At 51.9% G+C, this 14959-nt stretch overlaps 1 protein-coding gene across 10 annotated transcripts in view; it reads left to right on the forward strand.

The window, feature by feature from the left end:
* Positions 1-14959, forward strand: part of NMNAT2 (nicotinamide nucleotide adenylyltransferase 2) — a 193037-nt gene that overhangs the window by 154187 nt on the left and 23891 nt on the right. For all 10 annotated transcript variants that reach the window (XM_072733219.1, XM_072733221.1, XM_072733220.1 and 7 more), the window contains 6 exons: positions 3686-3774; positions 4551-4618; positions 7669-7747; positions 10972-11098; positions 12549-12629; positions 13832-13876. In XM_072733219.1, coding sequence (XP_072589320.1) covers positions 3686-3774; positions 4551-4618; positions 7669-7747; positions 10972-11098; positions 12549-12629; positions 13832-13876 — 489 coding nt within the window. The remainder of the gene's footprint in view (positions 1-3685; positions 3775-4550; positions 4619-7668; positions 7748-10971; positions 11099-12548; positions 12630-13831; positions 13877-14959) is intronic.

Below are 14959 nucleotides of genomic sequence, written 5' to 3' on the forward strand. Positions count from 1 at the left end.
CCTCTGCCCCATGCCCCACTCATGCTCCCTCTCTCTCTCAAATAAATAAATAAAACCTTAAAAAAAATAAATAGCCTCTGTGAGACAGAGAACCTTAGAGTATTGCCAGGAGAAGTGGCCCCTCACCTTGGCCAGAAGCAAAGGGTAACTTTTCTTTTTTTTTTTTTCTTTTTTTAAATTTTTATTTATTTATGATAGTCACACAGAGAGAGAGAGAGAGAGAGAGAGACAGAGGCAGAGACACAGGCAGAGGGAGAAGCAGGCTCCATGCACCGGGAGCCCGACGTGGGATTCGATCCCGGGTCTCCAGGATCGCGCTCTGGGCCAAAGGCAGGCGCCAAACCGCTGCGCCACCCAGGGTTCCCAGGGTAACATTTTCTAAGGCAATGAGGTTCTTTGGGGCAATGTATTTCCTCTGGAAATTCTGGAGTGTCATCTAAGGAATGGAGTGGGTGGCTAACTGGCCCGAGGTGGCTCAGTGAAAGGACACTCTAGAAGAACAAGAGTGGGGAAAGTAGCCACATGAGCCTTCTAGGTGAGCATTTGTTAAGCACCCATTGCTCAATAAATGAGTTACTATGCAGGTGCTTAAGAACCCAGAAGTGAGGGATGCCTGGGTGGCTCAGTGGTTGAGCATCTGCCTTTGGCTCAGGTTGTGATCCCGGGGTCGTGGGATCCAGCCCTACATCGGGCTCCCCACAGGGAGGCTGCTTCTTCCTCTGCCTATGTCTCTGCCTCTCTCTGTGTGTATCTCATGAATAAATAAATAAAATCTTAAACACACACACAAAAAGCCACAGAAGTGTTCAGCATGGGTGACAGACTGAACCACGTTGGGATCACAGGTCCATTTTCTTGAGGACAACAGTGTTTCAGATGGCAATGTGTCTGGTCAAGGTTGCTTGAATGCAAATCATTTTATACCAAGCTTGCTTCTCAGTATGTTAAGTGCACATCTCCTTTAGCTGTGAGTTGGGGACCTCCTGCCTGCAGCAAAGTCTCTGGCTTTGAAGGCCTCAGTGCAGGAGTGAAGGCATAAACTTCCAGAACCGATTTCCCAGCCAAGTCCCTTGAACTGGATGCACAGGGCAGAGCAGAGCAGGGCACAGCAGAGCAGTCCAGCAGGGCGATGCCGGGCAGAAGTAGAGGTGAGGTAGAGCAGAGCTTCTGATGAAAAGCTTGGGTGAGTGGAGAGTAAGGAAGGGCCACTTTTTAGAGGACGTGGGAGGAAGGGAGCTCTGACTTATTGCAGCTGAGACTCGGTGACAGCTAAGGGCCAGATGTAAATGATCTCAGTGAAGACTGCAGTATGAAGGCCAAGAGAAGAGAGGGGAGGCATGGAATTTACCCAAATATCCAAAAGGTTTCATTGTAAGGTCTTCAATTTGTCCGTGGCCTCAAAATGAGACTTCTTGAGAACGAGCAAAGTAATATCACTCTTTTAAAAAGCAGAGGTCACATACCTTATCGGAATGGCTAAAATCCAAAAAAACCTGACAGTTCCCCATGCTAGCGAGGATGTGAAGCAACAGGAACACTCATTCATTGCTTGTGGGGATGCAAAATGGAACGATCACGTTGGAAGCCAATTTGGCAGTTTCTTACAAAATCAAACGTACTCTCACCATACGATCCGAGCCACTACACTCCTAGATGTTTACACAGTCGAGTTGAAAGCTGTGTCCACGCAAAAACCTGCACGTGAATGTTATATCAGTTTTATTCAAAACCAGTGCAAATTGGAAGTGACCAAGATATCCTTCAATGGGTGAATGGATAAACAAATGGTACAGGGGATCCCTGGGTGGCTCAGCGGTTTAGTACCTGCCTTCAGCCCAGGGCCTGATCCTAGAGTCCCGGGTTCGAGTCCCACATCGGGCTCCCTGCATGGAGCCTGCTTCTCCCTCTGCCTGTGTCTCTGCCTCTGTGTGTGTGTGTGTCATGAATAAATAAATAAAACCTCTTAAAAAATGGTACAGATGGATAAAGAAATGGTGATCCATCCAGACAATGGAATATTATTCAGCAATTTAAAAAATGAGTTATCAAGCCACAAAACTACATGGAGGAACCCTAAGTGCATACTGTTAAATGAAAGAAGCCAACCTGAAGAGGCTACGTAGTGTACAGTCCCGACTTACTTGGTGTTTTGGAAAAGACAAAACTAGAGAAATCATAAAAAGATCTGTGGTAACCAGGGGCTGTGGCAGGGGGAGGGAGAGGGATGTGTAGGTGGAGCGTAGTGGGTTTTGAGTGTAGGGAAACTATTCTCAATGCAACTGCAACAGTGAATACATGTTATTAATGCAATTGCCAAAACCCATAGATGGAGGGCACCTGGGTGACTCAGTGGTTGAGCAACTATCTGCTTTTGGCTCAAGTCATGATCCCGGGATGCTGGGATCGAGTCCCACACTAGGCTCCCTGCTTGGACCCTGCTTCTCCCTCTTCCTATGTCTCTTCCTCTTTATGTGTCTCATGAATAAATAAATAAAATCTTGAAAAACAACAACTACAAACCCATAGATGGTACAACATGCTGTCTCTTCAAGAGAACTATGGCCTATAGGTAATTAATTATAATGTGTCAGTATGGACTCATCAAGTGCAACAAATAAACCACACTAATGCAAGATATTAATAATAAGAGGGAGAAAGGTGTGGGGGTGGAGATAGGAAGGTGGGGGCTGAGTATTTAGAACTCTGTGTACTATCTGCTCAATTGTTCTTTACATCCAAAACGGCGCCAAAAAATAAAGTGTGTTAATTATTGTTTAAAAGAAAGAGATTTCACATTGACAGAAAAAAAAAGAGGCAAATGGGATGAGACTTATTTTTAAATTTTAAGAGAGGCAGCAAGGAGATCCTGGAAACTTGCCTGTAAACGGCACAACCAGCCTTGCTACCCAAGGGCCGCCTTCATGTACAGGATCCTTCACTTATATAATAAGTCCACACCACATTTCCTCAGTGGTACAAGTTCAGGTCCTGTTGGGTTTGCATATGGAACCCCATTGGAAGTGAGGACCAAAATTTTCATTCCCTTCCTAATTTTCTGAATTTTCTCATGAAAGTGAAATCAAGCTTGTCTCTGGTAAATTTTTAAAAGCAGCATCAGAAATTCCTTCCAAAGGAAAAAGGCTTTTCTGTGACTGAACTTTTCTCAATCAGCTATAATGATGGCTTTCCTGTTAATTCTCCCTAATTATGTAGAAGGCCTTTTAAATTTGTTTGGTTTTTCTCTTCTGACATGAAGCAATCAGCCCACCTTTCATATTATAAGAAGGTGGCAGCTGCTTTTTCTCCTTTTCCTCTTGTTCTTCTTCCTTTTAAGTCTTTTCTCCATTTTGGAATTTCTGCAAGTGATCCAAGGTGTAAATCCCAATCTGTCCCTCAAATGGTCTTTAGTGAGGTGCTTGCTCTAAATCCCCCTGAGCCACCAACTTGTCCACCAGCCGAGGGCCTTAATCCCCTTGAGTTCTAAATCCTTTTGCTTTGGGGCCCAGGATCTCATCCCATAACCTTTTGAATCACCAACATAACTGAGAAAGTTGGCCCTTTCCATGTAAATGGCAAGAAAGCCTAAAGGCAATAAGCCCTGCAGAGCAGAACGTATTGATTTCAAAGATCACCTTTGATCCACACTTTTCCTCTTTATAATGTGTGGTTTTCTTCTCTTAATTAGAAAGAGCCAGGGATTATCTGCACAAAACTGGAAGGTTTATCGTGATTGGTGGGATTGTCTCTCCTGTCCATGACTCCTATGGAAAACAGGTGGGTTCCTCCTTTGCTTCTCTGCTCCTTTTGCTCCCCCCCCCCCACCTCGTGGCTCTCCCAGCCCACAGCTGCCCCCCTGCCATCTCAGCTACACCTCCTGGGAACACGCAATGCCCCATAGCAGGCGTCGTGCTCAGGCACACCTGAGCCAGTGGCGCTGGGCATCAGCTGGGAGGAACAGTGCCCAGGCCCGTGCCCACGCCCGGTCAGCGCTCAGTAGAAGCGGGGTGGCCGCCCCGCTGAGGGCCACTGGCGGCCGGTTGCGGCCTGGCCAAGTCTTTTCTGGAGTTTAGGAGGAAAAGACCTTTGCCTTTTCTGATCTGATTTAAAAGTCCCTTCCTTGCTGCTCAGTCCCTGCCACATGTCCAGGAAGGTCTAGGAGCCCTCCAGCGTGTCCATCCCCCCTTCCACCCCCATACCTGTCGGTGGGCACCGGGGAGGTCACGGCCAGCCGGAGCCTCGGGGCAAGGCACCATTGCGGGGTTAGGTGTCGTCCCTGTCCCTGTGCTGGGCACGCGTTGGTGGCTTCATCCAGAGGCTCGCCTCCTGACCCTGTCGGGCGTGGCCCATCCCATGGCCTGCGTTCCTTCCCGCTCGCCACTCGGCGTGTCACCATGTCTGCGTGGCAGATGGACAGGCGGGAGGCCACACCCTTGGTCCCTGCCACCACTGACAAACGGCCACCCCTGAATAATGGGCCAGCTTGGGATGGGGTCTCGGGAGGCCGTGGGGAGCCGAGGGAGCCCCCCAGTGACTGCTCTGTTGTCCCCCAGGGCCTTGTGTCCAGCCGGCACCGCCTCATCATGTGTCAGCTGGCCGTCCAGAATTCCGATTGGATCAGGTAGGGCTGGCCTGGTGACTGCCAGAGTGGGTGGCCTGGGACTCACTGGGGGTGAATGGAGAAAGAGGAGTGGGGCACCTGGGTGGCTCAGCAGTTGAGCATCTGCCTTCGGCCCAGGGTGTGATCCTGGGGTCCCGGGATCGAGTCCTGCATCGGGCTCCCTGCATGGAGCCTGCTTCTCCCTTTGCCTGTGTCTCTGCCTTTGGATTTCTCAAGAGTAAATAAATGAAATCCAAGAAAGAGAGAGAGAAAGAGAGAATGAAGGGAAGGGAAGGGAAGGGAAGGGAAGGAAGGGAACGAAGGGAACGAAGGGAACGAAGGGAAGGGAAGGGAAGAAAGGGAAGGGAAGGGAAGGGAAGGGATAGGAAGGGAAGGGAAGGGAAGGGAAGGGAAGGGAAGGGAAGGGAAGGGAAGGGAAGGGAAGGGAAGGGAAGGGAAGAAAGAAAGAGGAGGAGTCCCCTTATCCATCTGGATCCCACAGGGGTGGGGAGGCCGGAAGAGGTGTTCCTCCCCCCTGCCCTCCCCCCCCCCCCCCCCCCCCCCCCCGCCCACCGGCAAAAATTATGCAGCCTTCCAGGTGGCCCAGCCTATCCACAGCTTTGTTTCATAACAAGCCGTAGGGCCCCGCAGACTTAAGAGGGAAGCTTCAGGGTTCCTTCTGCTCTGGGACTTTGGGATCCAGGAGTATTCCTGAAGCATCACTGGATTAGGGGTGAGGCCTGGCCAGGAAATCGGAAATGCCTCTCCACTTTCCTCCTCAGTTACTTCCCATGGACTCTCATTACCTTTTCGAGAATGTTCCCTGGCCTTCCTCATTTCCCGTTCCTGAACTCGGGCTCCCTGGGGCTCCACGCTGACCTGACCGGGGGAGCGAGGGGCTGCCAGCCAGGGCTCCGGCCTTTCCCTGGACCCGGGGCACAGTCCTCACCAAGATGCAGACGCCTCGGTGATGCGCAGGCTTGCAGTGTAATTAAAGCAAGCTTCCACTAATTACGCTAATTGTGCTCCCCAAAGTTCCTACAGTTATAATTTGCATGAGAAAACGGAGCTTTAAAAAAATAATGGCACACCATTTGTACTGTAATTTCCCCCCACGGAAGAATAAGCAGCACCTAGAGGTTTCCCTGAAAGGAGGGGAGTGAAGAGAAGCCGACCTCACAAGGAGGGGGAAGAGATGGGGTGGGAGGGAGGGAGAGCAGGGAAGGGAAGCGACCATAATAACTAAATAGCGATCCTCGCCTGTGGTGAGCCCTGATTTGTGTGAGAAACACTTGCCCTTGAGAGGCTGCCTCATACAGGTGGCGACAGCTGCCTCTTCTCTGCTGAGAAACAGACCCAGAGAGCTCAAGGGCTTTGAGGGAGCACAGCACCTCTGTGGTGGCGGCCGGGAGAGAAACCAGGCCTAGTAACATTGTGGCTCAGGATCTCCTGGGGAAAACAGGGTCCCATGGGGAAAAATACCGGCAGGAGGTTGGTTGTTCCTGCTTGGATGTGACTAGAGAATTCTGGAAGAATTGCTTCATTCATTCAACGAATATTTACCCAGCTCACTCCCCCCCCCCACCCCCCTGCAGTGCTCCAGGCACTTGGGGAGAGTCAGAGTTCCAAGAACTGAGATCTCTGGGGAGGCCCAGGTAGCTCCAGAGGCAGGGGCCGGGGCCCTGGGGCTGGGGGAGCCTGTCTAGCCTCGTCTGCTGGTTTCAGGCGGGCGGGTGGTGGGCAGGGATGCGGGGAGCCTGATGCACAAGCTGCCTCTCCAGGGTTTCCAGTGAGCTCTCGCCACTGGGAAGCTTAGGTGTGTGTGCCCCGTGGGAGGTGGGCAGGGAATGCTCAACTGCTGAGAAAATGTTGGAGAAATATCCCAATTTAGCAGCTCATTAAGTTGGCAATTAAGCTCAAGCTCTGCATCAGCCTGGGCTAGGTCCCTGCTCATTTCACATCCTGGTGATGAAGTTTTGGAATATAGGTGAGGTTTGGTGGGGTGAGGTCCGGAGTCCATGACCAAGAAAAATTCTTGAGATGTCTTTGGTGCAAAATGGTGGTTTTATTGAAGCCCAGGGACAGGACCCGTGGGCAGGAAGAGCTGCTGCCCGGGCCTGTGAGGGGTGGCTGATTATATACCTGGGAGTTGGGAGGGGTTTGAAGGAGTTTTGGAAGCAAGGTTTCCGGGACTTGGAGGGGGCTAGCTGTTGTTGGGAAAAGGTCATTTATTACCGTCTAATAAAACCTGAGTCATGAGATCCTTCAGGTGTATATTGGTGGGCCGTGTGCTTGGAGGATGATTGCCAACTCGTACCTTGAGGGTTTAGAGATTAAAGTAGACTTACAGGCCCCTGGGGGTCGGGCTAAGATTGCCTTCTGCCCTTAGCAAAGTATTAACATCAAGGCAGTTGAGTCCCTAGAGGAAAGTCCCTCTGCCTGTTTCAAGGACTTGTCAGTGTGCTGCCCCGGGCTTGTGCTTTGTCCTCAGCTAGTCCTCTGTTCCCCCATCACTGGTGGACAGGAGGGGTCGACCAGTGTGTGTGGCTCTGCCTTTCAGTCTGGGGGGCACACCTCCCCTATGTGCCCACAAGCCTCCTCCCCCACCCCCCACTGTACAGGGAGGCACACAGGGGCAGATCCCCCAATTCAAATATCTGTAGCCACCACTTGAGGAAGGCCTGGCTTTTCATCCTTATCACAATCCCACAGAGCCCAGAGGAGAACTTTCATCTTGTGGGGAAGCACAAGAGCCAGACTCTGTACTAAGCACTTTCTAAACCTCATGGAGCCCTTCTCATAACCCCACAAGAGAGTTATATAGTCTGTAAAATAACAGGTGGGGAAGGTGAGCACCAAAAGACCATATAACTTTCCCAAAGCTCCATACCGTCCTCGTTTTACAGACGGGGAAACTGAGGTGTAGGGAGGTGTTTCAGGCCCACGTTTGATCTGATTTGGGATCTCGGTGTGAGCAGCTTGGCTAAGTTCCCTGAGCTATGTTCTCTGGAATTACTAAAGAAAGAGTGTGAGAACAGAATCCAAGGGAAACCTCTTTCTGGTTACCTTAGGGTGGACCCCTGGGAGTGCTATCAGGACACCTGGCAAACCACCTGCAGTGTGTTGGAACACCATCGGGACCTCATGAAGGTGAGCTGGGCCACGGCGGGGAAAGGTGGGTGGCCCCCAGCAGCCGGGCAGGCCGGGGATGGGTGCTGCTGGCCTACTGACCTGGTTCAGTTTCCTGCTTCTCAGCCAGCTGTGTGGGAGAGCAGGCCTCGAGCAGCAGGAAAGAGGGCAGTCAGTGAGGAACCCAAATAGTTCCAGGGGTTGCTCCCCATCTCGCTCCCCCTGCTTCGTATGACTTGGGGTGGTTTTCATCTTCTGACAGCAAATCCAGGGTGGGATTAAGGAGAGACTTCAAAAAGTGAGTAGGGAAGGAGACCTGGCCAAGGAAGGCAGAACAGAGGAGCTGTGGGACGAGGTACAAGCCACCAAGATGCTCCTGCCCCATCTGCTTAGCACCTGCCAGTCCCCTTACTCCAGCCCCAGGGGCTGTGGCCGAGGCACCTCACCCCTGCCAGTCATCGTACCTTTGTTCATGCTCTTTCCTCCTCACATGAGTTCTAAGGCAGACAGTGTTCTGGTCCTCGTTCTATTAGTGGATGAAAGGAAGCCCAAAGAGGTGAGCCAACCTATCTGAGGACACAGCCATTGTTTGGTGAACACAGATGGGAGCCAGTGGCTTGCGCCCAGTTGTAGCGACTGAAGAGCTGGTTGCCAGATTATAACAAGTGATCAGAGTGTGCAGAAAGCACCCTTCCCAGATCAACACCAGCCCATCGATTTCCACGGCAATAGGATGAAGAGCAGTGCCATCCACAGCAAGAAGCCTGACCGACCAAGACAAGGTGCAATGGATTCCGCTCACCTCCGCTCACCCTGTCACGGTGCCCTCCTCAGCCCCAAACAGCAGACCAGATGGCATTGTTCTAACACGGGGAGCATCTCTACCCATCTGTGTTTTCTGTCAGTGGGTGTCTGAATCCTCCCCCGGGGGAGCAGTCAGCAACCCCGGTCACCTCACGCTCCACCAGCTGGGCAGCTGTGCTTTATTTTAATAGAGTTGGAGCTTAGGGTTTCTGACCAGCCAGGGAGTCAAGAGGAAGAGGAAGAAGAAGAGGAAGAGGAAGAGGGAGAGCTCTAGCTGGGTGCCGCTTGATCGATTGGGTTGATCCCCCTTGGAATCAGAGAAAACACATCTCCCTTCCTTCCGTTTTCAGAGTCTCTCACACATATCCTGAGCCCTCTCTGGTCCCCTTGGAAGGACTCCGACATAGGGTGGCCCTGACTTGCTCCCTGGGCTGGTCTCAACAACAGCAGTGACAAAAGGCATCCCATCTTACTGTCTTAGTCAGGATAGGCTAAGATACGCCGTGGTAACAAACAGCCTTCAAATCTTAGTAACTTCCCCTCAGTTTATTTCTCACACTACACGTCAGCTGGGGCTCAGCCGGGGCCTCTGCACCTTCTTATCACTCAGGAGCCTCAGACTCCATGGTGGAAAGGAGGAATCAGGGACCTCGCAGACATGCCCGAGTCCTGGCTGTACCAGCCATGAGGCCTGAGTGCTGTTTGACCGTTTGCACGCCTGGCCTTCCCCAACCCTCCCTCCGTTACTTCTGCCCAGAGGCAAGAGTCTGGGCCAAGCAGCTCAGCTGTCACATGATGGGCAGAGGCCAGCAGAGAATGTGAGTGGGTCCCAAGGGCCCCTGCCTGAGAGTGGAGGCTGCTGACTCCCCATCTGTCCTGTTCTACCATCAGGCCGGTGTTCCTGGCGTGGAGGATAGACCTGTAGGAGAGTGACACAGGCCTTCCTTGGTCGGTGACCCACAGCTGTGCTCGGAAAGGCCTCTGAGAACGTGAGAGCCTGTGGAGGGCTGACGAGGGCAGAGTGGGGCATGCTCCTTTTCTTCTCTACCTAGAACAAGTCCAGTGGGACCAGCCATGCAAGCAGCAGGAGCAAGAAGTCCTCAGCTACCAGGACAGCTACTAAATGAGAACATGGCATTTTCTTTTCTGGAGGTGAAATAATTATAAAAAAGAAGGCAGGCTGCCTCTTCCACTCCACCAGCCACCACTGGGCAGAGAATCCCACAAAGCAGGCTAAGAAGAGCCTTTAGTAGCGGCCTCAGCTGGCTCCCAGATGTGGCTGGATGCTGCTGTGACCTCCTGCCAACAGGAGCATTGCAGAAGTGACAGGTCACCCCACAGAACAAATGCCTGTCCTTCCCTGGGCTCAGGAGGATTCAGCGCTGCTCTCTGCCTCTGCAGGGGAGGTGCCTTCAGGGGGTCACGGCAGCCCTGGGGCTTGGGGTTCTCTGGCAGCAGGACTCAGAAATCCAGAGAGAGTGGTGCGCGGAGGTGGGATACCGGCTTTCAGGGAAGGGACCTTGCATAAGCAACAGCCCTGGAAAGCTAACCTGACTGAAAATCCGTCCTTTGTTTCCCTGTAGCGGGCCCTCACAACCACAGCAGGGAAGGGGGGTTGCTTCTGGGTCAGCTGTGAAGAATGCAGCCTTATCAGCTCTCTGCTTTCTGCCGCACCAGAGGGAAGCAGCAGGCCAGATAACACAGCACAATGGATAATAGGCATAGAATTTCCGTTTGGGTCTGGGATGTGTATGCGCACTGGCAAGCTGGCGCACGAGTGCCCAGAGGCCCCCCCTTCCTGCCACACAAACACATCCTGCTTGGCCTGGCACTGCTCTCTGCCTTGGCCCCGTCATTGGCATCTCTGGCCTGGAGAGGCGGCAGGTGGCGATAGTGCCTGGTGTTTGTATGACCTTTCCCAAGCTTACGCAGCCCTTTTGCAGACATGACCTCATTCGAGCCCCGTGAAGCAGGCAGGGAGGGCAGGTATGCACGTTACACAGAGGGTTACAACATCGGCTGCCAGGTGCCAAATACTCTACAGGCAAATGCTTTGCACATGCTCACATGTGCCATCCCACCACAGCCCCGTAAGGCAGCCACGTGGCCTGTCCGTGTTCAACTCTTGAGCTTCAACTCTTGAGGTTCAAGAGACGTTCCCAATCCAAGGTCACGCAGCCAGAAGGGGGCAGAGCTCAAACTTGAACCAGGGTCTGTGCAGCAGTAGACCCCATGCTTTTCCAGCCCTGAGCTAGCTGCCTTGCCTCCTGCCAGTCTAGTGCAGCCACGTGGTACAGCTGGGTCCAGAAGCCACCCCAGCCACCACCTCCAAGTGGCCTCCCCAAGATAGATGAGCAGATGAACATTTGAAGATAACTAGGAATGCTTCTCATAAGTCACTTGGCTAATGACACCAACCTTGTACCTCTCCCTTTTCCCAGCGGGTGACTGGCTGCATCCTCTCCAATGTCAACACACCCTCCATGACGCCTGTGATCGGACAGCCCCAGAATGAGACCCCCCAGCCCATTTACCAGAACAGCAACGTGTCCACCAAGCCCACTGCAGGTAGGGGAACAGTGATGTGAAGCCGTGGTTCTCAAACTTCAGAATCAACTGGAGGACTTGATAAAATCCAAATTGCTAGGTCCTTCTCCAGAATGTGATTGAGTAGGTCTGGGAGGGAGAGGAGAATTTGCATTTTTAACGAGGTGATGTGGATGCTCTGGTCCTGAAAATAGAGCCTCAGGGAGAAATAGTCACAATGAGAGAGAGAGAGAGAGAGACAGAGAGAGAGAAACAGAGAGAGACAGGGTTGATGGGCGTGCATTTTTTTCTGCATTTAAATATAAATATAATTGTCTTAGCTGGGAATTAAAAATACAGAAGGCAGCATTTTTCTCTGCCTCTCTCAAAGGGGTTGAGGATCTCGCCCAAGGTCACACAGTGATGAGGTAGCAGGACTAGGCTTTCAAACCCAGGTGTCTGCATTCAGAATCACACACTCTTAGCCACCTCTTCAGTGGCAAAGAGCAAGGGCTCCAACATTTACCCAACGCCTAGTACTGTATGGCCGCACAGTCCTCAGTGCTTTACACGGATTCTCATTTAACGCAGCAATTCTGTGACATAGATACTGTGTTCCCATTTACCAAGGGAAAACAAATTCAGAGAGGGCAAGTGATTAGCCTAAGGTCACACAGCTCAAAAGTAGAAAAGTCAGAGTTCATATTCAGGACTATTTAATATCAAGGTCCACATTTTTTCCAATAGTATTTTTTTTTTTTTACCAACTAATTGCAAGGGACAGATCCTGGTATTACTTTTCACGTCTAGAGACCATAAGCTGTTATATTAGTCAGTTCTAAACAGGGTAGTTCACAAAAAGGCAGAATTTATTCGTTCTTACACAGCTACATGTGGGGGCTCAGAAAAATTTTCTGGATTAGGGCCCCGAGAGGTCATCAAAAACCGGATCCCTCTCAGCTGGTTGAGTAGGATGTCTCATTATTATAAAGTCGGTCTTCATGGGAAGGAATGAAGGCTAAGGCTCATATTAAAAAATGAAAAAAAAATAGCCCATATGTCTTGTAAATTCAGAATATGAGCCAACTTATGGTATGCAAACATATCTGCATAATGCATTTTTTTAATGGAGGAAAATAAATAATATACCAGTATGTTAGTGGTGGTTATCTCCAGGGATGGGGTTATGGGTGCTTTTTATTTTCTTCTTTATTTATATCCCTCTTCCGTATTTTCCATGTTTTAATAGTATATTAAACATGAGCAGAAAATAGATTCCAGTCTATGGCTCAAAATGCTTGCGACTTGGACTGTGAACGAGAAGGAATGTTTGCTGTCATATTTCTGTTCTTTCTCTCTACCCTCCTGCCTCCCACTACCCAACCCTTGCCCCCTCCAGTGCAACCCTGTTGTTTAAGTGTCCCAAATGCCGGGCTGTAAGTTGTGAGTGGTTCTCTCCCTCTGTCCCTGTCTGTCTTGCTCTCTCCCATAGCCAAGATCTTGGGGAAGGTGGGAGAAAGTTTAAGCCGGATCTGCTGTGTCCGCCCGCCCGTGGAGCGCTTCACCTTTGTGGGTAAGGGAGCAAGGACCCTCTTTCCGGGTCCTGTGTCTTCTTTGTCCCTCCCTATATTCATTCAGCAAACACCTCCCAGCACCTGCTGTGGGATGACCATTTATAGAGCCATGATGAAGAGAAAAGAGAAGTAAACAGAAATGTCCCCCGGCCTGCAGGGCCAAGCAGTTACAGGAGGCCAGAGGGTGTGACCAGCCTGCCCTGGGGCTGCTGAGGGGCCTCTGCGGTGATGTGCTCATTTCCCATCCCCCTCCACCCCTACACACAGAATGAGGCCACATGCTTAAGAGTTTTCAGGGGCCCGGAATCCTCCCTCGGGGCCTTCCAGCTCTGGCAGTGTCTGTGCCCCTGCTGATAGGCTACTAACCCACATGCTCTGCCCTTAATTCCCTGCTTCTGGCTGTTCCTTCAAGGACTCAGCATGGATGAGAGCATCCGAGTCTCTGGGGGCTCTTTCAGGGTCCCCCGATTCAACTCTGTGGAAGAGCTGAAGGTCTAGACCTCATTCCTCAGACTCTTTGGGGCTGACTTCTGCCGTTTCTGAGATTTCCAATTTCAGGCATCTTGAAAAGGAACTAAGATGGGTGACCGAGGAGAGAGGAGATGAGGGACCCAGGTGGCACCTCTGTGGTTTTGTGCACGCCGGGGACCCCCATGTGGGTGTTGCACACTTAAGAGCGCCGCGTGTCAAAGGCTCCACCTTTCTCGTCTCCCACGGGCTCATGCTGCATCTGCCGTGGGAAAAATCTCAACATGTTCAGTTTGGCCTGTTCCTTGAACCAGGCAACCCCTAAGGAGAGAGGGCCACCTCCTTGTGACTCTAAAAGCTGCTTCCCTAAGCTTAGAGGACATTGCTTTTGTGGACTGCCTCCCTAAAATACAGAAAGAAACAGAAGGTGCTCAGCGTGAGTGTGTGTGTGCTTTCGTCACTGGCTTCCCAGTGAAGCTGTCTGACTCTTAAAGCCCCAGAAATCTGAATTCCTGCCCAAGAGCACAAGGAGAGGATGCTCCCTCTCCATTTTGGGCTGGACTGCTCCCCGTTCACCGTGCACGGATGCCCGCTGTGTAGGGAAGCAATGACCCCCACTTTCCCCACACTCAACCCCATCCCACACACTCCTCTGGAGGCCCCTGGCAGACTGAGTGTTGAGGAGCAATAAGTCAGTTCCCTGATGCTTCTCCGTGACCTCTTTCCTCCCTAGATGAGAACGCCAATCTGGGCACAGTGATGCGGTATGAAGAAATCGGTAAGTGTGGCTGGAAAAGGGGGACACTTGGAGCTTCCTGCCTCTATGCGGTGGGGGAGAGGCCAAGTGGGGCAGGGGAGAGGTCTGGAGACCCTGAGTTGTGTCTGCTCTCAGAATGATTGCTCCAAACTAGATGAGAATCTTAGTTATCTCCCATCTGGCCAGTCCCCAGGAGGTAGGATGGGATGGCTTGGCAATTTTCCCTGCAGAGCCTCCTCTCCCTCATCCAAAACACATGGAAGTTAGGCCTCAGTGGCAGCCAGAGGGGCCTTTCTTTTGCCTATGACACTGCGTGAGGCAGAGGAGCTCCCCTGTCTTCTTTTTCTTCTTCCTGACTTCTGGGCTTGGAGGGCAAGGAGGGGAGAGGAGGCCGAAAGCTGCCTCCAAGGCCTCCCCGCAGCCTGGGGCAGAGGCCAAGGTGCCCCCCGTCTGTGTGAGGGTGTGTGGGCCCGAGGCCAGAGCGGGTGGACGGGGCCTCCACCGGGCGGTCAGATGGGAAGGAGCTGGCTCACCCGTGGAAATGAGCTGAGTCCTGCCGGACCCTGGGAAGCAAACCAGAAAACTGAGTTCTTCCCAAGGTTCCAGGGCGGGTGAGAGATACAAGGGTGTGAGGCTGGGAAAGAACAGACAGCTGCCAGAATGGAGCAGGAGTGGGCGCGGGACCAGGTGACAGGAAAGGTCGGTGACAACTGGAATGCTTGGAACTCTAGCGTGAGGGGCAGCCTGGTGTCCAGCAGACACGCTCGATCTGGAATCCCAGCTGCAGAGATACGCCAGGCCAGTGCCTTCCTGGTCTGCCTCCATCGGGGGCTGGAGGTCAGGTGTTCCTGCTGTGGTCCTCGGAGCATCGGGTTCTCTCCCAGGAGGCCCCGCAGATGTGACGTCACTCAAGGGGCTTCTCCGGGTCATGTCCTCTGATCGGAGGGGTTGTGGCGTACCTGAGTTGGCTCCTACTGTTTTGTTAGAACCATTTCTAAAGATTTTTCAGGAAGCATGCAAACTGGTCGTTACATGCCGCCAATGCAAAGCATTAAATTATATGAAATACATTGCATTAACAACAAAGATGCTGAGTACTCAAAA

Source organism: Vulpes vulpes, chromosome 13 (genome assembly GCF_048418805.1).
Source record: "Vulpes vulpes isolate BD-2025 chromosome 13, VulVul3, whole genome shotgun sequence".
In the NCBI taxonomy this organism is placed as follows: domain Eukaryota; kingdom Metazoa; phylum Chordata; class Mammalia; order Carnivora; family Canidae; genus Vulpes; species Vulpes vulpes.